Raw genomic sequence first — 27,629 nt, forward strand, 5'->3', positions numbered from 1 at the left:
TTTCATGTATTTACAAACTCTAAGATGTTGTGCATCTTTGAGTTTTTAGTAACTAAAACTGCTGTTATAATCACTCTGCCTTCATCAGTGATAGCATCTATGCTGTCTCTGATAGAAGCTGAAACTCCACTGAAGGATATAGAAAACTGGTTACAGCTGCAGTGGTTGTCCAGGGTTAATCTATTCAGGGCTGTCCCTTTCCAAGAACTGGAGTCAGTGGGACCCCCCTTGCTGTGCCCCCAGGCAGGGCAGCAGGAGGATCGCTCCACCCTTGCGATAAGCAAAAGGCAAGCTTCAGTTTCACGTGCTAAAGGTCAGGAGGGTTCCAAGCAAAAGCTTCATTTTTCTGCACGGAGCAAGAGCGGTCGGGGGGGTGTTTCAGCGCTGCTGTTTGCTGCGGCAGGAGGAAATTCGCAGCTTGGGGGCTGCTTTTGCTGCAGGTGAAGAAGACACCGCGGCAGCCGGGGAGGGGCCGGCGGCTAACGGCAGGAGGGGCAGAAGTTGCTTTAAGCGATTTTCTCTCTCATCCCTGTTCCCACATTCACTGCAGAGCACTAAACTTTCCTCTGACCAAAACTTTGTTTCTGGGACTATTCCTGGAAAGCAGAAGCATGGAGAGTTTTTTCATGCTTCTGTTGGAGACAACAGATTTGTCCTTTTAATCCTGACTATTATTTACAGATGAGAGACTCCAGTATTATACAGTATTATTTTTGCTAGTGAGAGATAAACAATGGATGCATTCAGAGCACCTGAAAATGAGTCGCTGTTGTTCAGTTCCTCTGGTCCTGCCAGGTGGAATCCCTTCCATCATCCCTTGGACTCCGTCCAGCCCTGGCACTTCAGGCTTCTGGCAGCAGTAATGGTGGTGGTGACCTGCCTGTCGCTTGTTGAGAACCTGGCTGTAATCCTGGTAACTTTTAAGTTCAAGCAATTGAGACAACCTATCAATTATGTTATAGTAAATTTGTCAGTGGCTGATTTCCTGGTCTCACTGACTGGTGGCACCATCAGCTTTTTAACGAATCTAAAAGGTTATTTTTATATGGGATACTGGGCTTGTGTACTGGAAGGATTTGCTGTCACTTTTTTTGGTAAGCTTGATTTTATTTGTAATGATATGTTATTTTCCTTTAGCTTCCTTCGATGTATTCTGCTAGCTATCTTGCAGCTTCCCAAGTCTCTGACTTTGCATGCCTTTGAGCTCACTGCTTCTTTCCCCAGTTACATATATTCTGTGGTGGATCTCATGTGTGAGTGAATAACATATATCACTATCTCTGCCATATATCAGTGACTTGTTGCATGTATGCTGATCATCAAATATGTTTAATATAATGAGAAAAAGCTTGCTAATAGAATAAGACCGTTGTGGAGTTTTTGGTAAAACGGTGTCAGGAAAAAAATCACTATGTGTAACTATTCTCAAGGTTTGTATTGAGGTGTGTGCCTATATGGACAGGTAAGACAGAGAGAGAAAGAGTGAGTGGCTGCTCTTAAGCTGTGGAAAATATCAGGACACAGAAACATCCTGTGTTAGTTACCCTGCTGTGCTTCTGGGGATCCGTGACCTGTAACAGGCACTCCGCACACCTGCATTTTTTTGTGATTCTTTGGCTTGGCTTTGTTTTACTAACTAAACAAGAAGTATTAGAAGTACTCTAAAGGGGAAAATCCATACCAGAGTTCCCTGAGTAAATATATCTCTGCAGAATAAATGGGAAATAAGTTTAAAATGAGATGTTTACTTACCTGAGATAGGCATTCATTCCTGCCTCCCTCTTCCTGTTCCAGAAGCTGCACAGTAAAGACAGCCTTCTAACTCGTGTCACTGCTCTAAATCAAACACACTGCTGAACCTCAGCCTGAAAAAGACTCCCTCGTTGCACTCAGCCTGGTTAAGCTACGCAGAGGGAATGTCAGTGAGGGACAATGCTACTAAATCAGTTTGTGGCATGTAAGCCATGTCCCATGGAGAAGGATCAGGCTACTTTAAGATTTTGTTGGCTAACCCCATGATATGTGCCTAATAAACTGATAATTTGTTGTTGTGGCAGCTGTCTGTAGTTTAAAGACAGCCTGAAATATGACATTTCTTGCAAAGACAGTGTTTTGAAGATGTATCTTAATTTGTTGATTTGGAAGGTACATTTTTGCATTTACAAAATTTGCAAATTTACAGCTTTTCAGAGTAGAACTGAACGAAAAAAAGGAAGTCATCATCAGTTAAATGGCCTGATTGCCTGCTTGGTTTTGTAGTCATTGTACTGTAGACTGCCAAACTAGACAAATATGAAAATCTTGTGCTTTTAATAGACACTGGAATAATGCACATAGATTGCTTATCCTTTCATAACTTGAGCTGATGGAAGAGGTGCCTGAAGTGGTGGGTGGTCAAACACTGGAACAGGCTGCCCAGAGTGGTTGTGAAGTCTCTGTCTGTGAAGATACTCAAAACCCGCCTGGACTTGGTCCTGGACAACCTATTGAATGGGCCGTGTTTGGGGGGTGGGGTGGTGGGATGTTGAACTAGATGACCTCCAGAGATACTTTTCAACCTAAATAATTCTGTGATGTGAGATGGTGTTCGCTTTTCAGTGAATCTACCCAATTTTTGATGCTGTGTTTTCTTACTATAGGCATTGTTGCTCTCTGGTCTCTTGCTCTGTTGGCTTTTGAGCGGTACATTGTGATCTGCCGCCCACTGGGAAATATGCGCTTAAGGGGGAAGCATGCAGCCCTAGGTATTGCCTTTGTGTGGACCTTTTCCTTCATTTGGACCATTCCACCAACGATGGGTTGGAGCAGTTACACCACCAGTAAGATTGGAACTACTTGTGAGCCTAACTGGTAAGGCCACTCTTGCAGAGTATGGTAAAGAAATGAAACTTGCAGCTCAGGGCATCTCAGGGGCAGGAATGTAAAGGAAAGGTTTAAAGATGATGTGCATCTCTGCAAGAATGGATATGAAGAAAGCTGTAACAAAACTGGGCAAAATTTGCCAAGAACAGATTTTAAAAAAAGAATTTCTAAAGGAAGGAGCTTCCATCTCTAATGAAAATAACATCCTATCTATACCTTGTGCTGTTTGTCAGGATTCAGAGGGCAAAGAGACACATCTTTCAGAAGACTGGACAACCAGGTCTGAGCCCATAGATGACTCGACTCTGAACAGGAGGTTGGACTTCATGTTCCCTCCCACCTGAATTGTCCCACAGTTCTATGATACTGTGCCTATGGTCGTAGGATCCTGTCCTAGCCCATGGCCAGGGAGATGGCCCAGGGCTCGCTCTGGTGGTATGACCAGAGTTGTAAACGGGCACTTTGAAAAAAAACAGTTGACAAAAATACTAGTGGCAGCTCTGAAGAGCAAAATTAATACTTCAAGAAAATAATAAGAACACATATTAGTAATACATACACAATGTATTTTCTGTTTTATACAGGTACTCAGGAGCTTATACTGACCGTACATACATTATTGCATTCTTCACCACCTGTTTCATAGTGCCTTTATTCGTGATTTTGGTATCCTATGGAAAACTGTTGCGAAAGGTAAGAAGAAGCATTTATAAGCAAACTTAAAATGTGTGTGTATGAAATATTTGGAGCATTTTGTGTTCCATTTTCTGTAAAGATCAGACATAAGCAGATCAAATTTCCACCAACAAAGTCAGTCAGTTATCATCCTTACACACAGAAATTCATGCTATGGTTAGAAATTATTTCCTAAAGTGTGCAGTTTGCATCACTTATCAGTGCATCTCATTAGCCAAACATCATACAAATTAAAGAATGTCTGCCTCATAATTAAAGAAACTGAGTGATGACCCAGTATCAGTTTATTTACAGTTGTACTTCAATTCAGTGATGTTTGTTAAGGCTCAAACCAGGTAAATCACAATTCAGCTTGAAATGATAGTATTTGTAAATTTTAAGAGTTCTGGCCAATACTCTGTAACACTTACATGCAGAATAAGATGTAGCATTTTTAAATAATGTAATGCTGTTTGGTAAATAAAATATTAGATTGACCAGGAACATTTAAAAGACTTGAGAAATGCGTTTGAATTTTATTTAATGATTGTGTTGACCTGAACCAAAAGAGAAACTGTAAAAAGTGAAAAAGAAGTTCAGTAGAATAAGAAAAGTCCTTTCTGGGACAATGTTATTTCTATTTACTGCAAAGCTGCCTTGTCTTATTGCTTCAGTAATAAATTCAGTAAATTTCTTTAGATTACTGATGTTTTTAAAGTATTTGGAATCTTCAAATGCTTTTATTTATTCTGTGTCATTACACAGTAGAAGGGAAAGGCAAAAATTATTTTATTTTCTCATTGGAAAACACATATTGAAACATGTGTACCTCAGGTGACGTTGTGATTCCCCTAAATGGATTTTTCTTGATTTTGTCCAGGATGCATTTAGGGAGGAGTTAGTTTCAGCATGAAACACAAGAAGTTTCCCAGTTTGAATGTAAATTGCAGTACAGGTGCATTGCTGCTCACGGCACTCATGGTGAGGCAGCACGGTGCCTGCTGGTGCAAGTGGGGGACATGAATTACAAGATAGGGAGTTGCTTGAAGAAAATCCTTGTTGATGACTCAGACTCTCCTAAAATAATTGTAAAACTATGATTCTGTTATTCTGAATATCCAGAACTTTTATTAGTATTTTATTTCCCCCTGTCCTAACCTACCTGCAGAGGAAATGAAATGAAATGAAGAGAGAGAGCAGGGTGGCCAGACCTCCTGGCTGCAGCTGCAGCCCTCTCACTGCTGCCTGGGACGGCGATGCGGTCCTTAGGGAAAGAGCTCTGCCACTTGGCTTGGGAGCAGGAGGACAGCCACCCCATGGGGCTTCCGCTCCTGCCTGGGGTACACGCAGTGTGGGAACATGCGGTGGGTGGCAGGTGTCCCTCCCTGTGGACTGGTGGTCAGGTCATGGGTCCTGCTCTGTGGGGATGGGAAAGAGCCACCTCCAGAGGCTGTCCCTGGGAGGGAGAGCCCATGGGTGGCCTGGCATGAACGGGAGGGATGTTAACCCACCAGAGCAGGGAGGAAAAGAGACCACTTGCCAAGCACCCAGCACTGCGATGGGTCCTGCCAGAGCAGTGGCTAATGTGCTACTCAGATGCTTCAGGAGGTGCACAAAAGGGGTCATTTCCTCCCTCTGGGACACGTTAAGAGGCTGCAACTTCAAAACAAAGCAAGTGAGATGAGGAACGAGGGAGGCAATGAAGGAAGATGTCACCTCAGTCACAGCAGACGCCAGTGAATGGTCCATCTTGCCATTTGTGTCAAGTCAGAATGCCTTCTAGAAGACTGATTTGTGCCATGCAGTGGGTTGTAGCGTTGGCCTGGAGCCTGGTGTGATCTTGCTAAGCTGCCTTTCTCACTCCTCTCTCCATTTCCCAGAAAGAATAGCAATATTATTTTTAAAAATCACACTTTTCAGTAAGTTGTGTGTTTCACACTCCCCTGGCAGCTCAGTGACTCCGCAGACCGCACAGCCAGCAGACACTGGGGTGGCCTCTGAGCACCTCATCACAAATGATTTAGCTGTAGCCACCTGGCTTGTGCCAGTCCTTGCCTTTGGCTTTTGTGGGCCTTTACAGAGATGTAACCATCTGAGTTGGTCTCTGTTATTTAAAACAGCTTAAAGCACAGTCTGGTGTAGAAAAAGCCAACTGCCTGCAATATATTCTGTAAATATATAATGAATTGCCATAAGGCTATGTCTCACAACTAAGCTAATTTTTAAAAATCTGACTATGGTGAACAGAGAGAGACCTAGGCACCAGAACTGGGGTATTGAGGTTCCCAACCAACCCTCTTCCTGGATTTTGTCTCCCATGTTTGCCACACGACAGACTTGGTCCTGAGTGGCATTGTTTTGTCTCAGTGAAGTCTGCTAGTCCCTCAGTCCCTGTGTCCCCAGCTTTACAATGCCAATAGTAGCTTTCACTACAACTGCAGAAGTAGTGAAATAAATGAATCTTTAGGAAAAGCTCTAATCAATTTTTTACAATGGAGATAAATTATTATGGCAGTATTTCTTTGTTTGCAAGATAAAGCATCAGTACATGGTTCCTTATCAGTTTTGTGTTCTCAGACTTAAAGAGAAAGGACTTACTGCCATCCATGAAAAGCCATACATGAGAAAGGCCAGGCTGATATGAGACAAGCATGACACAGTCAAAAGCACAATCCTGGAGATTGTGTCCCTTCCTCAAGGTGCCTGTGCTTCTGCTGAAAGGGAGGCTGGGCTGCTCTCTATGTAGATGCAGTGTATATGAAAAAATGCTATAGCAATGTCATATATTGGCAGGGGATATCTTAGCTTTGCTCAGCACCTAACACCTAATACCTAAGAGCTTGTAGGCATTATGACAATTCATTGTTATTATTGTTTATTTTTGTTTAAAAAATGACATGAATTACAACTTTGTACAGAGGTAAGGACACCTTCCTCCCCAGGAGCTGTTTCTGTATCTCTGTAAACGCTAAATGTGTTAAATTATCTCAGTACGATGCAAGGGTTATTAGGGAAAATGTCTCCACTCAGTTCTAATGTTACTGTGGAAAGCTAAAAGGCCATATTACACCAAAAATTATTACTTTATTAGCATGTACTATTGCAAGACCTGGAACTAGTTTTTTCTAGAGCCATGCAGAATTATGTCATTAGTCACTTCCCACGTAAGCTAACATTATACATAACTGTGTTGTTTCACTAAGTCATCAGAACCAAAACAAGGATGCTTCCCAGGAAGACATTGTTTGACATCACATAGTCTCTGTCCCAACATCTCTGTCTGAGCTGCTTGCACGATCAGTGAGGGAAGAGGGAGAGCATTCCTGCTGAATGCCCCAATCCCACTTCAGTTCTGGTGTCAGTAGATACAGATGCTCTTCTGGTGAAGGTCATAAAGCACCACAGAGCCTGACAGACTCTCCAGGATGCTGCTGGTTGCTTAGTCTGGTCTAAGCTTCACCCCTGGCAAGGAGGTCGCAGACCCGCAGCAGAATGCTGCCTTTTGCACCCCATATTGCACACCTGGTTGTCTGTAACAGCTACATGAAACAGAAAGGGCTTGAATTCGGGCTCACTCCCTGCTTATGACTCACCAAGATGGCCTTCTGTTTCAGTAATGAAGTCACGACCATACCTGCAGCTAAACTGTTGCAGTTCCTGTGGGTAGCCGTAACGGCAGGCGTAGAGTGGGGGCTGGCTGAAAGCTTCTCCAGAGGCTAGCCAGAGCCTTTCACACCCTGTGGATGTGGTGGCTGGAGGCTGGCCAGGGCTCAGGTACGCCAGGAAGAGGCAGCTGGGGAGACCAGCTGGGTGTGAAGCCTTGGGGTTGGGCTGGGGCCCCGCTGCTGGTGGGGGACAGGGACAGCTCAGCCACCTCACCTGAGTTATTGCCCCTCTGCTGGTGCTGACTGCAGCAGCCATGAGCCTGTCTTTCCAAACTTCTGACGGAGAAAAGTCTGTGGTCCAGGGCAAGAGCTTTGACTTAATGCCAGCACCTGGAAGTGGCCTGAATGAGAATTTGCAAGACGAGACTGCTGAGGCTTGTAAAAAGATGCCATAAAGACAATGCTGTACTTGGGCCCTCTGGCACAGAAGACAGTTTTGTAGCTAAGATTACAGCTGGTTGGCTGTAAGGCTGGTTCAAAGGTGTATTTGCTTCTCATATTTGCCTGTTATGGGATTATGCTGTTCATTATTATTTGCTGTGGATGAACTGGTTTGTCAGAACAGCAGCAAATGCATTTCACAAAAAAAACAGAAAAGGGGAAGAGGGGGATACTGCTCCTACCAGTACAGACAAAATGTTCTCTAGTCAGCTTTCCTGTAAGCCAAGAAGTCTGGCTTTGTTGGGCTTTGTGTAGATCCAAAGCTGCTGTAAGACGAGGTGCTTCCATTGAAGTTACCAACGTATTGCAAGTCGTATCACCCAAAAAAGTAGCCCTAATTTCTGTTTCATATTTTTAGTGACAACTTACTGTTATGGGATACTGCCAGTCGGTCATTCTGTCAGGGTCTGTTCTGTTACTTGGCATGCTAAAGAGAGGCCAAATCTTGTCTCTGATTTGACTAAAATCATTAAGATTACTTTTCTCACAGATTGAATTTAAAGGTATTTCTGCACTGCCTTGGGGTGGGCTGCGGCAGCAACCCATGAAGTTACCTGAGCTAGATTAATTTTCATGGGGCTGGACAGCAAATCTTTGCCATCACTTCACTCCTCATGACTTGGCTAAAGTTAGGTGGGAGCATCTCTACAGGCTGCAGTTGTGCCTGACTGCAATTAGATTTCTACACAAAGATTGCCCTAGTAATGGCTTTTTGATATCACTTTGATGATAAAAATATAAAGGTACTTAAGCAAAGGAAAATTTATTAATGACAGTATACAGTAATTCATGTCCCTCAGCAGTAACATTGACACCCTGTGGTTCAGGAGCAGCATCCTCATGTGCTGTCATACTCAAGAAGAGTAGGTTTTTCCTTCTGACATGGCAAATTGTTAGCCTGCTCACTACATTCATTGGTTGGAGGCCTTGTTGTTTGTTTTCTAGAATCTTCTGTCTTTTCTTTAAAGGTGTCAGATACGCAAGGCAGGCTGGGAACTACCAGGAAACCTGAAAGACAAGTGACTAGAATGGTTGTTGTTATGATCATTGCCTTTCTAATCTGCTGGATGCCGTACGCCGCCTTTTCTATCCTAGTCACTGCATACCCCTACATTGAGCTGGATCCTTGTCTGGCAGCTATTCCAGCTTTCTTTTCCAAAACAGCTACTGTTTATAATCCAATTATTTATGTCTTTATGAACAAACAGGTACTGTATGCTCTCAAAGTGTCTTTAACAGTCATGTTTTGTTATTTTGTCTTGCTTTATAATGAATTATTTCTACCTACCAACATGTTAGTTAACTAACTAAAAAAAAAATAAATCACTGTATATCTACTTACTGGAAGATAGTGTCAGCCTCCGTGCATTATTAACATATGAATGTTAATAATTATTAGGTTTAGATACTACACAGGAAAATCAGCCCTTAGTGAACATCAGTTAGTTTTCTGTATGAAAAGTCTGTTTTCAAGACTGTCCCAGTACATTTTTATAATTCTTTAGGAATGCAACAGCAGTAAGTTGATTTTGAGGTGGGGTGGAAGTTTTCAATAGCTCGAATTTGTGTCGGGGAAACACAGTATCTGTGGTTGTATGTACAGGGAGGGTACAAGCATTGCATGTGCCTGTGGGACTGGGAGCTTCCTCGTCTGGAGGGAGAGAAGAGGACTGGATGCAGAGAAAAAGAATTGACAAAGGGATGAACCAGAGTGATGTGCATTCACTGGTAACAGGCATGACAATGAACTTGAATAGATTTATGCCATGAGTGTAGCTACTAAGAGTGGTGGCATCAAGCAGAGTATAAGCATGTAAGTGAATAGAAGAAAAATAGTAAAGTGACTGTTGAATAAGAAGTGATGAATACATGTATTTATTCAGTCCTGCAGAGAGGTATTGCTTGTCTCACATCCTATGGAAAGCACCCTGATCTCGCAATGCATGCAAGTTGTATGTTGGTCTTACCCTGCTCATGATATGAGCAGCATGGAAATAAACCATCTTTGAACACCTGGGTATTAACAAATGAAAACAACTCTTGAGCCTGGAGAAATGACCGATTATGTCCATTAGATGTGGTAACAAGCAGAAGAGCAAAACAATTTTTTAGAATAAGATTTTCCACTAGTCTGGGTCTTTTTAGAATGTCATTATTTTTCAGTTTTAGAGTTCTTCAGGGTGGCACAAGCAAGTATATTTTATGGGGCTGTTTATTTATATTCCCAACTGACTCAGGAGATAATTTCCAAGAATTTTAGCAAACTGCTTTATAGAGATATTTTAAAATTCCTTATGTGTTTTGATTGATCTACTTTGTTTCAACTTTCTAGTTCAGAAAGTGCCTGATTCAAATGTTCAGCTGCAGTGCCATAGAAACTGTGGAGTCCAACATGAATCCGACTTCAGAGAGAGCAATGTTAACCCAAGACAAAAGAGGCAGTGAGATGTCCACCATGGCAGTATGCAGCACCATTTCTAAGAGGAAAAACGGAGATGAATGCCTATCTTTTGCTCCTTTGGCAGCTTCGGAAAACAAAATCTGTCCGACGTAGGGTGGGAGATATGATCATTAATGCAGTGCTACAGCATATTTCCTTGTTACCATCACTTAATGCAAAAAATATTGTCAGGGGGGACATCATGCTCCTGTGGACACCAGCTTTTGCGATTCCAGGCTCCTGAGTGCATGTTCAAGTTTCTTGGCTCTGCATTTGCAGTCAAGTACCCGGCCATAAGGTGAGTCCCTTCCTCCACTGCATTCCTCTTCCCAATCCACAGCATGCTTGCTCTTGAAAATAACATTAGGGGAGCCCAGTGTTGCTGTACTGGCATGTAATACATTAAGGATAGGAGAGTTTTATGCTGATGACAGCTCCTTGGTCAGCTGGACAAAAACATGAAGTGGCACATGGCTTCAATAATGCTAATGAACAAATAAATAGTATATAGCACACAACTGACTCAATTTCAACCAATGGAGGTTCAGGGAGGACCAGCTCTGAGTACTTTTTTGGTTTGTTTGGGTATTTTTACTAAAAAAGCAGAGAAGGCCAGAGGCTGGTCTTACGTCTGTCCTTGATGAGAACCTCACTGGGGCACTACAACTACAATCTCCAGCAGCTTGGACAAGCCATCCAAACTCTCAAGCACTATTTTATTAAAACAAGCCTTATCAAGGGCTGTTCATGTCCTCTGTCTGCATTCCCTCTTTGTCAAGATAATCTTCTGTGCTTGTGGGAACTTTTGAAGTAAACTAAGCTGGACGAGATGATCATTGTAGGTCTCTTCCAACTGAGCTATTCTATTAACTCAACTTTACAAGAGGAGTTACAGAGCACAGTACAACTGCGCAGGAATGCTGGAGAAAGGGCCAGTAGCACAGCTTAGAGTTGTGAAGCTGAGATTTGTGGGACACAAGTTTTTCCCCGTATGTGCCTGCACTGTGCAGAGCTAAGATCTATCATGTTCTTGAGACCTTGTAGCTCCAAGTGACAGCTATTATTTCTGTTTCTTAACAATTACAATTTTCAGAAATCAGTGGGTAGAGAAAACAAGTATTATGTATGTGCTGGGCCACCTTACGCTGGAGCATGTTGGATGTCTGTATTTCTGTTGGCACATTTTTACTTTTCTCACTTCTGAGCTAGGCCATGCCTCTTCAGAAAGCATAAGCAACATCCTAGCCCAGTAGGCAACTTGCAGCAGCCAGTGGCACTACACTGCTGTTCTCCTTTGAGGAGCAGTTGTGCCTCTGTCCCTTCAGTCCTTAAATTCCTGTTTCTGCCTAAGTCACATCGTCATTACTTTTGAGCTACTGATCCTGGCGTAAATCATTAACTTGTAGTTACGTCTTTGATATCAGAAGCAAGGAGTACAACATAAATACACTTCCTGTAAACAGTGAAAAAGAACAGAAATTGCCAGCATTCCGTGGCTGTATTCGACCTCATATTTTTAATTCACACAATGACGTGCAGCAATATACTTAGCTTTAGCAGAATGTCACTGATGCACATGTAAGACCAAACAAGGCCATGAGTGTAGTAAAGACAGACTTCTGTTTTAAATAGCCTCTGATGAACATCACATGTCGCCAAGACCTGGCATATCAGATTTTGAATCCTATATAAGATCTATACTTACCTGAATGCATTTTAGAAGAAAGGGCAACAGCTGACTATAGTTAAATGCTTTACTATGGAAACCCATTATTTTTAGATAAGATGTTAATACAGTGTCAGTCGAAACAAATGTTGCTCCAAAGTGGTATAGAAAAGCTACACTAGCTACATCCTGTACAGGCCTTAGCAACAGAAATGTGATATGGAACAAATCATCCAGTGTTCTGTTTTACTTCAAGAAATTACAATTTCTTTACACAGAATAAAAGACACTTTGTACCAGATTTTTCTTCTCTTTTTATTTTGTAAAGTTACAGTTTGAAAAACTATATTGCCCTGAAAAGTGATGACAGGATATCTGGGATCAAACCTCATCCCAGGGCAGTACCTTGCTGAGCTGGAAGTCAAAAACCATTCCTGCAGTAGGTGGGGATATTGGTGGATCGGGGAAAGGTAATGCAGAAACCCAGGACAAAACATAGCCTGAAACCCTGGTATCTTGCAGAGGCTGATTTCTTTATATTTCTTATGCTCAAGAGAAGACAAAAGTGGCAGGTCCCTGCCATGGGTGGAGGGACAGGCATGGTCAGCATGGTCCTGCTCTTGGCATGACCACATGGACTGCTTGGCCAGTTCCTGCTTGTGTCCCTGTGCAGCATGCACACTGATGGATGTACAGGTAGTGCAGCCCCCCTATTTCTGCACAGCCCTGGCTTTCTGGCGTGTTTTGCTGTAGGTCTGTGAAGGCAGTCTAAACATTGAAGCAACAATGACAGTAACATGTGGGAGAAAGCGTGAGCTCTTCATTCCTCCTTCCCATCACCAGCCTTCTCATGGCGATGTGTTTGGGGAGGGGGTCCAGCCATCTGCAAACCTCGCCTCTAAAGCAAAGTGGAGCTTGGCAGGGGGAGGCAACAGTGTATCATCAGACATCCAAGACAAACATGTTAGAACAGGTAACTATGCGTACCTGCTTTAGGTAATTACTGATGATGTATTTTTTTCATCAAATACAATCTTGCTTTTAATAGACCCTTTGTAAGGGCATAGGTAAAATGTGATCCCTTCATCAAGCGCATTTCTGTAAAGCTTTCCTTTAACACTCCAAGTGGTCGTTTCTTTGGCCCTGCTCTTTTTCCCCTTTACCCAACTCCCCATTGCTCTCATAAGAGAGCGATGAGTGCAAAGGGCCCCAGTCATGGTCTTTGGTTTGCATCTTATAAAAGCATGACATAGCTCTTCGGACCTTTTCTACATGTCCTTTGCAGAATAAAAGTTAGGAAGCAACAGTTGACCATGAAAGGGGTGAAGCACACATGAAGTGCAGGGTAGCTCCTGCAGTTGGAGTCCAAGCAGGATGACTGCAAGGCTGGAGGGCAGGACTGACATGAAGTCATCCAACTGAGCTACTGGAGTCACTTGCTAGAGAGAATGAGGATATGGGGAGCACAGGATGGGTACCTATAGCATTGCTTCAGAAGCGTTATCTGTGTCATTGTGAGTTTTCCTTGCCCAGTGATAGCTGCTGCCATGCCACCACAAGGCATGGACGTGGTCTCCAGCAAAGGGCAAGGCATCAGGACAAAGGTGCTGCTGAACAAGTAATGCCTGGGGAGCATCCAGGGGCTCCCTTTATTTAGGCAGTCTGGGTAACTCTACCATGCTCCCTTTGATGGTGCAAGCCAGTGGGCGCTGTAGGAATGTCATGTTGTTGGGTACCTTTTAACATTTCCCACAAGGGGTAGCCATGACCATGCCATCCAGGCCCCACCATCCCATACCCTGGAGGTGTCAAGCTGTGTTGCTATTTGACAATTCCCTTTCTTAGAGAAATTTAGTTGCAAGATGTAGAGAAGTAATTTGTAACATTTCGAGAACCTAATATTTAATAAGAAATTTTTATACACTGCAATTTTCTTCTTAACTCATCCTGGACTCAAAATTAATCAGAATTTTATAATTTTTATTTTTTCTGGGTAAAAGGATTGTTCACATTCAAATGCCCTGGTATAAATTTGAAATGTTAAGATCCAAAGAGGGGACTTTACAAATAAGCTGCACATGTGAGAATGTGTAAGACATCCATGGTCTTTGTATTAATCTCACAAAATTTCATGAGGTGATTGTCTTTTACAGTATAATTCTGGCCTCACTGGGCTTGAACTTTTGCAGTGCTTGATCTTAAACCCAGATTATGAACTTCATTCTGATAGCCACATCCTTTCATGATCCATACCCTTTACCATTAATCCTTTGTGATCTAGAACAGAAAAGTGAATAGATGTACATGCCTCTTTAAAATGTTTTGGAAATACTGTGATGCAGTAAGGTAAGGTAAGGTATTCAGTTATTATTTGTATGCATATTTTTGTGCTCATCAGTCTGTTAAAACAGTAAGGTATGACTTGAAGGCAAAAATTCTTGCATTGAAGACTCAGAATTTCTCTTTGAAGAATATGTTGACCTAGGTTAATCACATGTTAATGGTGCTGGATGTATTAAATCATGAAGAATTGGCAGAAGTGTTAGTATTTAATTAAAAGAAACAATTACTTTATCTCCTGAGAAGGTGAGGATATATAGAGTATAGCTCTGTAGTACAAAATAAAGCATCAAACCTTAAGTAATGGCAAAGAAAAACACAATGTAAAAATGCATGGAAAACCTTAGAAAATAGCAAGTCAGTATCAGATTCACCATCTGATAACTGGCTATTATCATCCTTAATGTAAGTCACTTATGATGAAGCGGTGAGCTTTTTAGACTGTTTCACCAAGGAAAAGTTGGTTTGCACCTGTAAATTAATTAAGGACACCAGTTTGTAAAGATAGTAAAAGACAGCATCTTCAACTAACAACAATGGAAACACACCCACTGAATACACTAGTATCAGTGTGAGGTTAGCCGTGGGGCACACTACCATTGTGCATGGGGGGGTGGATAGTCTGACATCAGGTGTCGAATGACTGCGCTCAAAAATTATGGGGGAGAGTATTCATAAAGGAGTGTCGTGGCAGTGCTTACCTGTCAGCTACAGGGCAGTCAAATAACCTTGGCACTTTTATGATGAAAAGGGAGAACTGCAGCACAACAGGGAAAAAACAGGAATCCTCAGAATGAAAGAACATACAGGAATAGACTGAAAAGCCATGACATTAAGCCCTGTTTCCTTTTGCCTGGTCATAAGCAAGTACTAGAAAGAGAAGGCACGATTTTCTCCCCAAGTCAGGTGCAAGAGCCCACAGTGCCTATCTACCTGCAGCACCCCTGCAACAGCCACCCCAATACCTTCACAGTCAAAAGTTCAAACATGATTTTGGTTTTGGTGCAAAACCAATTGTTATGTAAGTTTTTTTCATGGGAAACAGTTTTGAGATAACTTTTGGGGATTGACTTTTAGAAAAAAAAAATTTAAATTTTTTTTAGAAACTGCAGCACTTTTGTGTACTTTTTGGTTACTAAGTATGGAAGATAATATCAAAACATGGGAAAAAATCCTGTTTTCCTATACATTATTAGAAGCTTCATATTGTTGCTGTTCTCTGGATGGCTCATAAAGCAGTGGCAGTATACTTTTCACAGAGAAGTCTTTGTCGAAGTGTCAGTTTTCAAAATGAAAGCAATTTTAGCCAGTTTCTTATGGATTGCAATCAACTGTTCTGCTGTTATTCAGGTCGTTAAGAACAGGTCTGACAGTAGTATTTAGACATACAGAAGATAAAAAGTGTTCACAGGCTTCACAGTCAACTCAAATTTAGAGAAGCATTGTATGGATCCAAAATGGCACTGAAGATGATGGCAGATAATTCTAAAAAAGCAAATTAAATTGTGTTAAAGATGGTTACACTTGCACTCAGCGACAGGGGTAACAACAAATGAGGAGCAGTTAGGACAGAATTATAGAGACTCTTGCATGCACTGCAATAGGTAGTGTGGATGTCAAAGGAGTATGACTAAAATATAATAGACTGCATGGTTACATAAGATAAGGCAACACAGTAGTAGTGGCCAGAGGAAAAAACAAGATTAGATATAATAATAATAGTAATAATAACAATAATAACAACAATAATAATAATTTCAGCCATGGCCAGAATATTTGTGCCAAAGTGAAACAAAGATGGTTCCCCAGGTCAGAGGAGACAGTTTTTTCATTGTTGTTAACAGGCTTGTGGGAGGAAGAAAGCAGCAGCTGCAGCTGTGCAAATCTTAGAGGTTATCATACAGTTTCGGACACACAATTTTGAAAATAATTATGACACATTCAGAAACAAAGGCTGGATAAAACACAGGACTGGGAAGGATAGAGACACATTAGAAATAAAAAGCTATTTCTACTACCAACAGATTTGCATGCTGTTAGTGAGGACAGTAGAGGAACCCACAGGAGTGGAGGCATTTGCTTAGGTTATGCAGGAAAAAGTGGATTTAACTAAGAGGGTGGTGAGCTACGGAGAAAGCCTCATGCCCTTAGTGACTGGTCAAGGACTTGTAAGGAAAACAATGTTTAGCAGTCTGAGATGCAGTGTGGGATGTTAGGATGGATGTAATTAGTACCACAAAACAAGTGGGAAACATAATCTGGAGAGCTAGGTTTATAGATGTTAACAGGCATTTCCTGATAAGCAATTTATCAGGCTGAAACATGTGAAAGCCTGAGAGAGGGGGTGTAATCTGAGCCATAGAAGTAGAATGTGGTAGATGACTTGCCACCGACTTGCACGAGTGTCAAAGACACAAGGTGATGCTGAGTGCAGTGCACCCAGCAGCTTTCTGGAGAGAACCATTTTTGCATTGTCAAAAGGATGAAGCAGAGAAGCAGGATAAATTGAAGAGGTAAAGAAAGCATATGAAAGAAATAGGCGTAAGCAAGCTTTTCTTCATAGTATATTAGGAACAGCATGAAGGTATCAGTAGTTTATTTACAACAGTGAAGTTCATAATTTAAGTAAATATACTGAAAAACACCCGAGCAGGATCTAAGTGACACACAAGGGTTCATCATCTAAACCTGTGCTCCTAATGTGAAGTTCTTTCTTGATTCTTTATGGAGAAACAGTTCCTGTCTCATTCCACGTGTAGCCCAGGGCCCAACTACCACTGTCAAGATCGGAACTGTACTCCTTTAGCACCAGCCCCTCCAGCACACTTTAATGGATTACATTTATGGTTGTCTTGTATCATTTTGCCACTCTATTAGATAAACACTCTGACATGCAGCAAGCACAGACATAAAAATGTAAGCTGCAACAGGGTGATATGAAAATTAGTGGTTCTGGACAAATAGGAAATCAATATTACAGTCTAATTAGTCTTCATTTCATTTGGAGAAGGAATTAATTAGTCTTAATAGGACCACAGAGGCATCACAAATGTTTTCTTTCAATAAAGCAAAGCCTATGTTGAACAACAATTAATCAATCATTCACATAAAACACAGGGTGTCAGCAGTATTTCTGATTGTCCATTTTTCAGGTCCTCACAAGTATTTTCTGTTAAGGGCCAGATTTTTTGGGGGTTATTAACATGAGTACTCTCATAACCATGGGCAAAGCCATCTTCTTGAACAAGGCATTGGTTCTTATCTTCTGCATGTATGGACAAATTTTTTTTATAAATGTTTACCAATTCTTCAGCATTAACATTCCCTGTCTCTAGTGAGAAGCTGTCTCTATGAGAGGTTCCCCTTTCTGATATAAACAAGGAATAATAGAATCAGCGTGAGTTTTCATGTAAAACATCTTCAGTAGTGCTTTTCAGGAGGAGGATAACTCAGAGGGCACTTTTTAAAACATGTGAACAACCTGATGCATTGGTAGTAGTCCAACCAAACAATATTAGCCCTGAGACAGTCTTATAGAGTTCCCCGAAGTTGGTTGTTAAGCCTTTCAATGTAAAACAATTCAAAAGCTTTCAGAACTACAAGTAAAAAAAGGGGTGGGAGGTGGGCTCTTTTTATTTGAGTTACACACAGTGACTTAAGAGAGAACTCTTGCATTATGTGGTAAGAGCATAGCATGAATATTTTACTGTATACAAAAAGTAGGTTATGCAATGAACGGTGTTAAAGATCGTAAGATTTCATGACTAAAAGGTGTGAATGCTGCCAAAGTCAATGTGCTCACACTTGATCGTCGACCAACAGCCTTGTGCCCTTGAAGTTTTGTTCTGCTAGCAAAAGTATGCCTAGAAATCACATCTCTTTTCTAAAAAATGTTTTATAGCATTATGTACAGTTTGCAAAATTAGCAACCTAACACTACACCATTCTTCTGCTTCGTGTTCGTTTATTACATTTTAATGATGTCAACCTAGACAAAATAACTGCTCTTCCTATAAATCTTCCATGACATTGGGGGATAATTACTTTGTGTTTTTGCTTAAAAACATCAGCAATAATCCATCAATTTGCTTGCTTATAATGGAAATAGCATTTTTTAAAAATATAAATTATGGTTGCCGTAAGAGCTACTGTTGTGTTATGGTCATGGTCACGCCGGTTCCTTTGGTCTGAAAGGCACTGACAATCAAGGCGAGGTAAACGGTTTACTGAGTGAAAAACAGAAATTATGGAAAAGGTAATAGTGATCTTAGGACCCTTCTGAAGCTGGGAACCCCAGCTGTTTCAGCATGGAATGAGACCCTCCTTGCAGATCACGGCTGCTGACAACCCATCCGTGATGAGGTGTTCCAACCTTGCTGTTCGTCACACCTTTATGGTACTCTTCCAAGTATACCTGTACAACGCTGAACTTTCTAGCAGGCTCACCTAGATTCACTGAGAGCGTTACACTCTTACACATCTCCATAGAAATGAGCTCTTACAAGCACCACATACAGGTGGTATTGTTAAGGGCAGTGTATACTAACACCACAGCATGTGCTCAGGTTATAGAGCAGGTCACCCGTGCTAACAAAGGGGCCTCTACAGCCAAGGGCTGTGGTTACACTCTGCCTAGGTTCTGCTTGAAATCCCAATCTCGCGGTTACAATGTCTTCTGCAGTGGCCCACCACAGGTGCTCTGCATTTATAGTTGTGCCAGCCCTTCCTTGTAAAAAAAAAAAAAAAAAAAAAAAAAAGTACAATTCTGTTCTCAAGGCTGTATATTCTTGAGAAACAAAACCAAGTTCCTGGCAGAATTTTGGCATGGTGGTGTGGCTTAACCCCAGGCGGCAGCTCAGCCCCACACAGCTGCTTGCTCACTCCCCCCAGACGCAGGGGAGAGAAACAGAAGTGAGGAAAACAACTTGTGGGTTGAGATAAAAACAGTTTAATATGTTAAGCAAAAGCTGCCTACACGAGCAAAGCAAAATAAGGAATTCACTACTTCCCATCAGCAGGCAGGTGTTCAGCTTTCAAAATCAAGTATTTCAGTAAGAGATAAAATGCTGAGGTTTAAAAGTAAATGATCCAGGCTATTTTCCATAGCCTCAAATCTACAGGAAGGGTACATTTTAAAAAGCCACAAGATAAACTCACCTCCCCACCCGCCAGCAGGGAAGAAGGCAAGGGCTTGACCACTGAATGATGTGCTGGTGCACTTTAAAAAGTTTTCATGTTTTTGCTCTGGCAACAAACCACAGCTTCTCTATTGAGTCACTACTGCTTTCTGAAGATACATATATCTTAATATGCAGATTTTGGTTCTCCTAAAATGACATGTAACTGCAGAGCCCTGATACAGGAGATACTACCCGCTGAAAGTGAAAGGGCATGGAGAAGGGCAGATTCTTATTAAGGACCAGCTCTACCAAAAGTTCATCATAAGCATCATTATTCCAGCATAGCTCTGAAGTAGGGGAGATGGAAATTAACCCCTAATTCATCTATTTGCATCTTATGATAATCAGGTTGCTCCTTTTGCAGATATTTTTACCTTGTTTTTTGGTAAAAATGCACTTGATCACATGTCAAGAGTTTCCACTTTTGAATAATGAGACCTTGTCCTTGCCTACACTGAGTCTCTATTGACAAGGGCTCTGAAAGCAAAAAGGCAATTAGCAATCAAACCAAGTTTGATAAACACATTTCTGCATGTTTCTGGCTTTAGCTGCAATATTAATTCCCACTTTTTCTTTCCTGCTTTCTCTTCCATTCACTTCTTCTCCAGGCTCAGACCAAAACCCCCAAAATAAACCACTCCTGATGGTCTCCTTCAGCTTGCTCTTACCTGCAAATCTGTGACACCACTCAGAGGAGACCTTTTCTCATAACAAATACACTTATAAAGGAGGGAGGGTTTTGATGGGATCCTTCAGTGAGATGAGATGATTTGTCTCAGCCTAAGCAGGTCCAGCATTTACATATGCTTTCAGTCTCCATCATACTCCTCTACCACTATTCCAACCTGACTGTTCCTGCAGATGTATGCAGGGCAGACAAGTTTGTTCACAGGCTAGCTGGAGGAATAAAATACATATCCATCAGCTAAAACCTTTTCTGTTTAATTTTGACCTCAGTGAAAACGATTATCCAAGAAAACAGTCATGAACATTAACAATAATTCCCATCTCAATTATTGAGAAATATAATTTGTAAATGATTAGTGAAGAGAAGATTCTTAGAAAATTTATGATAGCGTTCTTTATTAAAATACTTTGTATTATAAATTGTACTATTCTTTCTCTTTATTACATTTATAATGAAGCCTTTTTCCTTTGTCACAAAGAGTTAAAATCTGTAAGAGAATTTAAGAGCCTTTCAGTAATTTGGCACATCAGTTTTAGCTCAGCTATTATCTAGCTGCATCCAGATATTAATGTAGTCATCTCTCTTTAGTCTCAATGAATTGCTATAAAAATGTCAAACAATTAGATTATATTGGCGAACATAGCCCTGTTTGATTGAGTACAGCTGTAGGCCATGTCCCTTGAATCACACTGATGAAGAAGCAGAAAGGCTTGTAGAACTCCAGTGCAAATTTATTTCAATATACATACCATTTAGGTTTCCAATGTCCGTACCTGCAATACTAATAACCAAAAAATGCTAAATAGGTATTTTCAGATGGAATAAAAGTCAATGTCATTCAGGACAAATACTAATGGACTCTGTTGGAGGAGAAAGAAAAATACCTATAAAAACAGCACAGAAGCCAGTATCTGGTACAAACATTGACACTGCTCCATTGTGACTATACCAAAAGAGCAAAATGAAGATCTCTGTCACTTATGGGAATAGCACTGCTTAAGTTCTGTCTCTGCCTGGACCTGAAAATATAACATATTCTTTTGTGTCAAGAAAGCCATCAGTGTATAAATACTTCATAGAGATACAAATGCCTCAGTGTTGGCTTCCATGCTGTTTTGGAAGACGGCAAGACAGTGGACTTGCCTTTATCTGCATGTATAATGTGTGCACCTAGTTGCATGTGCAGCCCTGTCACTGAACACACAGGAAGGTACAAGTCCTTACAGGTGAAATACCTCTCAACCATCTGGTGTCCATGTTGCCTGTTTGCAAGAGAACACTCGAAACACACTCAAAGTATGTTTAGAGTGGAGATGTTTTATTCTGCACAGGGTGCTCAGTGTATTTACACAAATCAAGCACACCTACTAGGATCCTTCATCAAATCTTTATACACAAAAGTTACAAAGCTCCACCTAACTAATCCAATAATTCCACCTATCTAATATGTATTTATTGTGCTGAGCTAACCGAGTTTTCTGTGCCTGAGTGGGAACTGCTGAGCCAGCAGAAGTTTTTTACGCTTGCATGGGGGTCTCAGAGAGTCTTCAGTGGTGGTCTGGGGAGTAGTACCACTACTCTTTTTATCCATTTATGGTCATATGTCATCTGAGGACACCAGAGCACCTCTTTATCTTGCCAGTTTCTCGTTAACAAGATTTATATCCTTGGTCCAGGAATGCTGTCCTACTCCCCTGGAACTTTCTGGTCTTCACTCAGTCATTATCTGTTTTGTAAAAAGCTATAAAGTGTATTATAGATACCTCTTACTCCAAATCTCCACAGATATTTACATAGGTTCTTTCATGGTTAATTTCTGACTTTCCTGCTGCAGATTCAGCATCATCCACACAGACTACATGTGGCCACTAAAGTGATGCCATTAAAACTTAAAAGCCAAAACCGGTCTCTGTTCCATATATGATAAAAATTAAGAACATGGTTAAGTTGTTCACATTTTGCTAGAACAGACACACAACAGGCAAAATACTGACAGTGTATCTCCATGGTATGGTCTTCCTCAGCTGAAGAAGTCTGTTCCCACTCTACCTACCCCAGCAAATCTTTATCCATCTGAGCTCGTCTGGAGCAGCTGAGTGGAGAAAGAATGCACCTGTGATGTTTAGAGTGTAAGTTTACAGGCTCATCATTATAAACAAAAAGGCCCAGTGAGGATCTGATGAACAATAACACAAAAGGAACTCTAGTAACCTGATCAGTGTGAGGAGTCAAGCAGGTTGTTACACTTGGGGCTATCAAAGGAGGACTGTCAGCCGGTTGCCCTGGGATGAAACTCATCAAGATGGGTCAAGGAGAGAAACTCCCTTCCTGTATGCCTTGGAGACTGAAGGGGGTCATTGCCTACAGCAGAATATTGAATGCAAGGGAAAAGCAGTTGGAGAGTTCTAAAATCTAGTACGAGATGTTTTAAGGTGTTTATGGGAATTGATAAGACTCATGGGATGCTTAGAGGAACAACCAAAGCTGGGCAAAAGAAGGGCTCTAGATTTATCAGGTGCAGGGAAATAGAGAGGAAAGGGGCTAGAGGGGGTCAGTTGCATGTAAACAGGCTGCTAGTCAGTATGTTGTCTGAGACTGGCACTTGATCCCCACAATCTATTCTATCTTCTCATTAATCTACTTCTAACTGTATTCTGTGTGGGTGTGCTCTCTGTTCTGAGTGGGCATGTGTGAACATGAGTAAAATTCCATTTACTAGTAAGCAAGTAAGAACTTCATTCATATGAAAGTTTTAAGTTTTCTCTTAAAACTTTCCATTCCATTAGCTAGTGAGTAGGATAAGAAGTCTGAGTACCTGCAACTGCAGTAGGGTCGTGAACATCCAAGGCTTATATGTTCAGGTGTTGGCAACAGGGGAGATTACACACTGCGTAGACTGAGAAATAGAAACTGAGCCTTGATCTGACATTTCTGGGTTCCAGGGAGAAGCTCACCAGCAGGAATAGCTAGAGGACAGACATCAGACAAAAATGTGTCATACAATACAATAGCAAGACTCAAAATTACTTAGCTAAAGCAAAATGACAAGAGAAAACACTTCCATTTACTTTTGCAAGACATAAAAGTAGTGGTTGCTATACATGACAATGAGAGTACCAGTTTACATTTCTTACACATTGTGACCGATGCACTAATGCAGGAATCTACTTGCTTTCTTGAAAAATCATTTCATGGCACTCTACCTCCGGTAGTGATGAAAGCTGTCCAGTGCTGGGAATTTGGGAAGCATTACTGTGCTGGACAGGGATAACTGCATGGAAAAGATGGAACTGTTCTCGCCAAATCCTTTCTGAACTGAGTCATCACATTTCCTAAATGTGAGTATCACTGATTTGGTAGGTGAGAGCTCCTACAAGAGCCAAGGTATTTTCTTTTAGCCTTTTATGAATTATTAGTCAATAATGAAGACAGTATGTTTAGATATTTCTTATGACTTCTAAGGGACATTGGGGTCCTGATCAGTGACCATGTAGTGGAATAGTTTTTCCTCTATTAAATACTATGCCAGTATCATGCTTATTGCTATCTCCAATTTAGCTGCTACCTCACTATCAGGATTGACCAGATGATGACAGATAGCCATCTACACACCTCAGCTGCAGCATACATCATTCTTATCATATATTCTGTAAGCTAGTTCAAGAGTTACAAGTCCAGATAAGTTCTGAAGACATGACTGAACTGCACGTATTTTTGGAAACCCATTCTCTTCTTCCAATAGAAACTCTTAGTTAATTCTCTGACAGTGTATTGACAGGTCATTAATAAGTACCTGTCACATCAGTAGAAGAACAGACTGTTCTGGCTGCTCCAAGAATGCTGAGAACTTCAGTAGACAAGCTCATTAATAGTAGAATAGTAGAACAGTCAAGATGTCTCCTCTGAACAGACTAAATGTTTTCATCACAAACTTTTTCCCTGCACACTCCTCTTCCAGGATATGGCAGATTACAGCTGCCATTGTCACTGTTCTCTCACCAAGTTCACTTTATACTTCCGAGCTTGTTCTCCATGCCATCCATAGCAGTTCTCCAAACGAACACTTCTGGCCTACAGTATGAAACCATTTCCCCTTACTGACGGTGATCATGCCTTCATTGTGCTAATCAAGACAAACTGTGAGCAGGGATCCATCTCTTAAAATGTTGGCATTAACCAGAAGAAGAAGACAGAGAAAAGCATTGTGGACACTGTCACTGTGATATGATTAGTAAGATCTAGTACCCGGTACCCAGTCAGAGAGTAGAACACCCATAGTATGAAATATTTTCATAAGTAAGTCAGTACAGCTTATGACTGTCCAGGAAAATTATTAGTTGCACTTTGTAAAAACCCAGTTTGGGGTGGGTTTTTTTGCTGCAGCTCTCACTGCAGTGTAGCTACTATTGACATACTTGTGCAAATAAGAAAAAAAACCACCCAAAATTAAAAAGAATTTTAGACATTGATGGACCTGTTTTAGTTAACTTCAGTGTCCTTATCTTTAGTTTATTTCAGTGCACCAGTAGCATGGAAAAGTTGTTACATCACCTCTCGAATCATTGAATTGTTGAATATGGGTACAGTAGGCCCATAAAGAACAGAAGTCTGAACCATCCATTCTGGGAAGAAACTTGTCTTGTGACAGTAACTTTACTGCCTTTAAAAAAATTAAGTCATCGAAAAGGCTAGAGGGAAATACAGGAATTATAGAAAATATTTGCACATGTATGTTCAGAAAATAAACACCAATTCCTAATTAGTGCAGCCCTGCTGGAGATTTCTGCAAAAGCTGTTCATCTTTGTGGACATCTAGTTTCACCTAACAATTCCAAATGGTAAATGTCAAGCATGAGACCCATCAGGAAAAGTGAGAGGTCACCAACATTTGGTTATAGGAAAGAATGTACTACCAGAACTCAGTGCTGATCTCACTTTCAGTTTCATCTTGCCAGTTCTCACCTTCTTCTGCCATCACCTGTCAGGCTGGAGCATTATATGAAATAGAGGAAAAATAAATCATAGTCGTAATTCAGTAATAAAGGAATATTTCTCTAAATATTTCCCATAGTAATGGACACTGCCACCAAACTGAACAGCTAAGAAAACAGGGGCATGTCATGTTTGAAAATTTTCAGAAAGCTAGTCAACTATGTACAATTTCTATTAACAACACCTTCCTTTGCTGATGGTGACTCAAAGCATTAAGGTTGAAGATTATGACTGCTGAAGATTATTTCCCTTTTAAGTTCTTGTATCTTCTTAGCTGAGGATATAGGCCTTTACTTCTGAAAGGGGTCTTCCATTTTGTAGGCCTCAATGGTACTGAACTTAACCCTGGCTTACTGTACATATACTCCCTTGACAGTGGAAGAATACATTCTATGGTAGATGTACTACTGTGATTACAGCACTTAATTATCTTTAAATATCTACATATATATAATAATAGCAAGATTCAGGGAATATTGTAATTGATATTTTACATACCAGAAATGTTGTGAACATATCATACTGCATTTTTGTAAGATTAGGATGATCTAAAATTATTTTTGGTACCATAAGTCTTAGGCAACCCTCTGGAAAGCTGCAATTTATTAAATTTGTTTACTCTCTTTTTATACGTAAATGAAGACTTTTGTGACTACTGCTTTTGAAAATGGTACCTACTAGGTTCATGACAGACCACCCATGTTCTGCTCTCACTGGCAAATACCTACTCATTATATGAGCAATGACTGTCTTCCACAGACTGGTAAATGTTTCAGGGCACATACACATACCTTCAGTTTTAACTTTACATTCTTAAAATCCATGCATATTATTGTATCTATATAAAGACAATTCAGTTGGAGGCATGAATTAATACCCACAAAAAGCTGTTCCTCATGGCTTTACAGCCATTGAGCTGGTCTTCCATCCACAATATATAGAGGAAGGGATTTATATTCATATAGGATGCTTGGCTCCCATCTGACATCTTACTCTTGGATAGCTTTCAGGTCATGCAGTGTGCAAAAGCAGAGTTTAAGAAGGCTTAGCAGGTTGTAAAGCCATTAAATTAGTGTTCAAACTCAGACAAATGGGCTTAAATAGACATGGGAATTATCTTTACAACCATCTCAAATCTGCTCTAATTTCCCTCTGTACAAATACCCACAGCCATCAGCTCCTAAGATTTGGCATCTGCTCTACCACATCCCTTTGCAAGCAAGGGAGACAGACTTACTGAGACCAGCTCTCCTAGCTTTGGAGAAAGTAACATATGTGATGAGAAATCCTGAACGACTGCTTATGGCAGTTTAATTTCAGGGCAGTTACCCTAGGGATTAATGACAGAGCTTCTCTTTTTTTGTTGGTTTTTTGTATCATTTTGTAGCAAACCTGCTGCAGTTCTCCCCTGCAGACCACTTAGAACTACACTTTCCTTGGGCAGCTACCTACTATCCAAATGATGTTCTTGTCCTAGAATATTATCAATAAATTCACCATGATTTTTTTCTCCTCACCTTTTTTAGATTACATAAATTTTAGCTGACCAATTCTTTTCATGCTCAAATATATTATGAAATGTCATTTCTGTTATAAAAGCTAATTGATAATGTGATTTGTTATGTTGCTGAGACATAATTCAGAAAGTTATTTTAAAGACGTTGATACATGGAATAGCACTAACTGTTTAATATTTCTTCTATGAATGGGAACAGTGCAAGGGAACGATGTGGTGCCACGTAGATGAAATATTTTCAGAAGCTTTTATTCTTGTTGTTTGGGCTTGTGCCAATGTCTTTCTAGTAGAGAGCTCATATGTCCTAAGCTGTATGTACTGTAATTTATTCCTTGGTCATTAGTTAGGTGGATTTTTTCCTCCAAGTTGCTTAACAATATATAATATCTTAAAATTAAGAGCTCATACGCAAATAAATGGACAGCATTCTCTAGAATATTCCTCCAAAAAGTCGAAAAATATTTTTTAATAATCCTAATTTAAAACTGGCTTTTTATTTAATAAAAAGTTACTTGCTTAATAGAATAAAAATAATTTCTTCCTTTGTGAGACCCCGGCTGGATTACCGCATCCAGTTCAGGGGTCCCCAGTACAAGAAAGATATGTCCAGAGGAGGGCCAAGGAAACGGTCCAAGGGCTGGAACATCTCCCCTGTGCAAGGAGATCTAATTGCAACCATTCAATACAGAAAGGGGTCTTGCAAGAAAGACAGACTTTTACAAAGGTCGGTAGTGACAGAACAAGGGGCAACAGTTTTAAACTGAGAGAGGGGAGATGTAGATGAGATGTGAGGCAGAAATTGTTCCCCGTGAGGGCGGCGAGGAGCTGGCCCAGGCTGCCCAGAGCAGCTGTGGGTGCCCCATCCCTGGCAGTGCTCAAGGCCAGGCTGGATGGGGCTGGGAGCAGCCTGGACTGGGGGGAGGGGGCCCTGCCCAGGGCAGGGGGGTGGGACTGGGTGGTCTTCAAGGTCCCTTCCAACTGAAACCACTCAATAATTCTGCAATTCTACTTATACAACATTAATACTAGGCCTTACCTTTTTGAATTTGCTATTTGTGTGTATTTAATGAATCGTTTAAAATAATCACATCAGCATTTCATCATGACTATTTCTAGTGCAGTTACTAGGGAGTACTCTTTCTATACAAAACCTTACATGAAATC

The 27,629-nt window shown here is 40.9% G+C and overlaps 2 protein-coding genes across 3 annotated transcripts in view; one reads left to right on the forward strand and one right to left on the reverse strand.

Annotated features, from left to right (window-relative positions):
* Window positions 1–733: 733 nt before the first annotated feature.
* On the forward strand, window positions 734–12,065 carry LOC102054790 (opsin-VA-like). Its single transcript, XM_027805064.2, has 5 exons — window positions 734–1,094; window positions 2,640–2,850; window positions 3,447–3,560; window positions 8,608–8,851; window positions 9,976–12,065. Exons 1-5 carry the CDS (start codon window positions 734–736, stop codon window positions 10,195–10,197), a joined length of 1,152 nt encoding a protein of 383 aa, XP_027660865.1. The 3' UTR covers window positions 10,198–12,065.
* Window positions 12,066–12,080: 15 nt separating this feature from the next.
* Window positions 12,081–27,629, reverse strand: part of CFAP46 (cilia and flagella associated protein 46) — a 99,225-nt gene continuing 83,676 nt past the window's right edge. The window contains exons 57-58 of one of the 2 annotated variants that reach the window (XM_055719865.1): window positions 24,871–24,943; window positions 12,083–22,923 (exon numbers count right to left, since the gene is read on the reverse strand). In XM_055719865.1, the coding sequence (XP_055575840.1) occupies window positions 24,916–24,943 (28 nt within the window). In that variant the 3' untranslated portion in view covers window positions 12,083–22,923; window positions 24,871–24,915. Of the gene's footprint in view, window positions 24,944–27,629 lie in introns of both variants that reach the window. The other variant, XM_055719864.1, reaches the window with a different exon arrangement.

Source organism: Falco cherrug, chromosome 9 (genome assembly GCF_023634085.1).
Source record: "Falco cherrug isolate bFalChe1 chromosome 9, bFalChe1.pri, whole genome shotgun sequence".
NCBI classification, from domain to species: Eukaryota; Metazoa; Chordata; class Aves; order Falconiformes; family Falconidae; genus Falco; species Falco cherrug.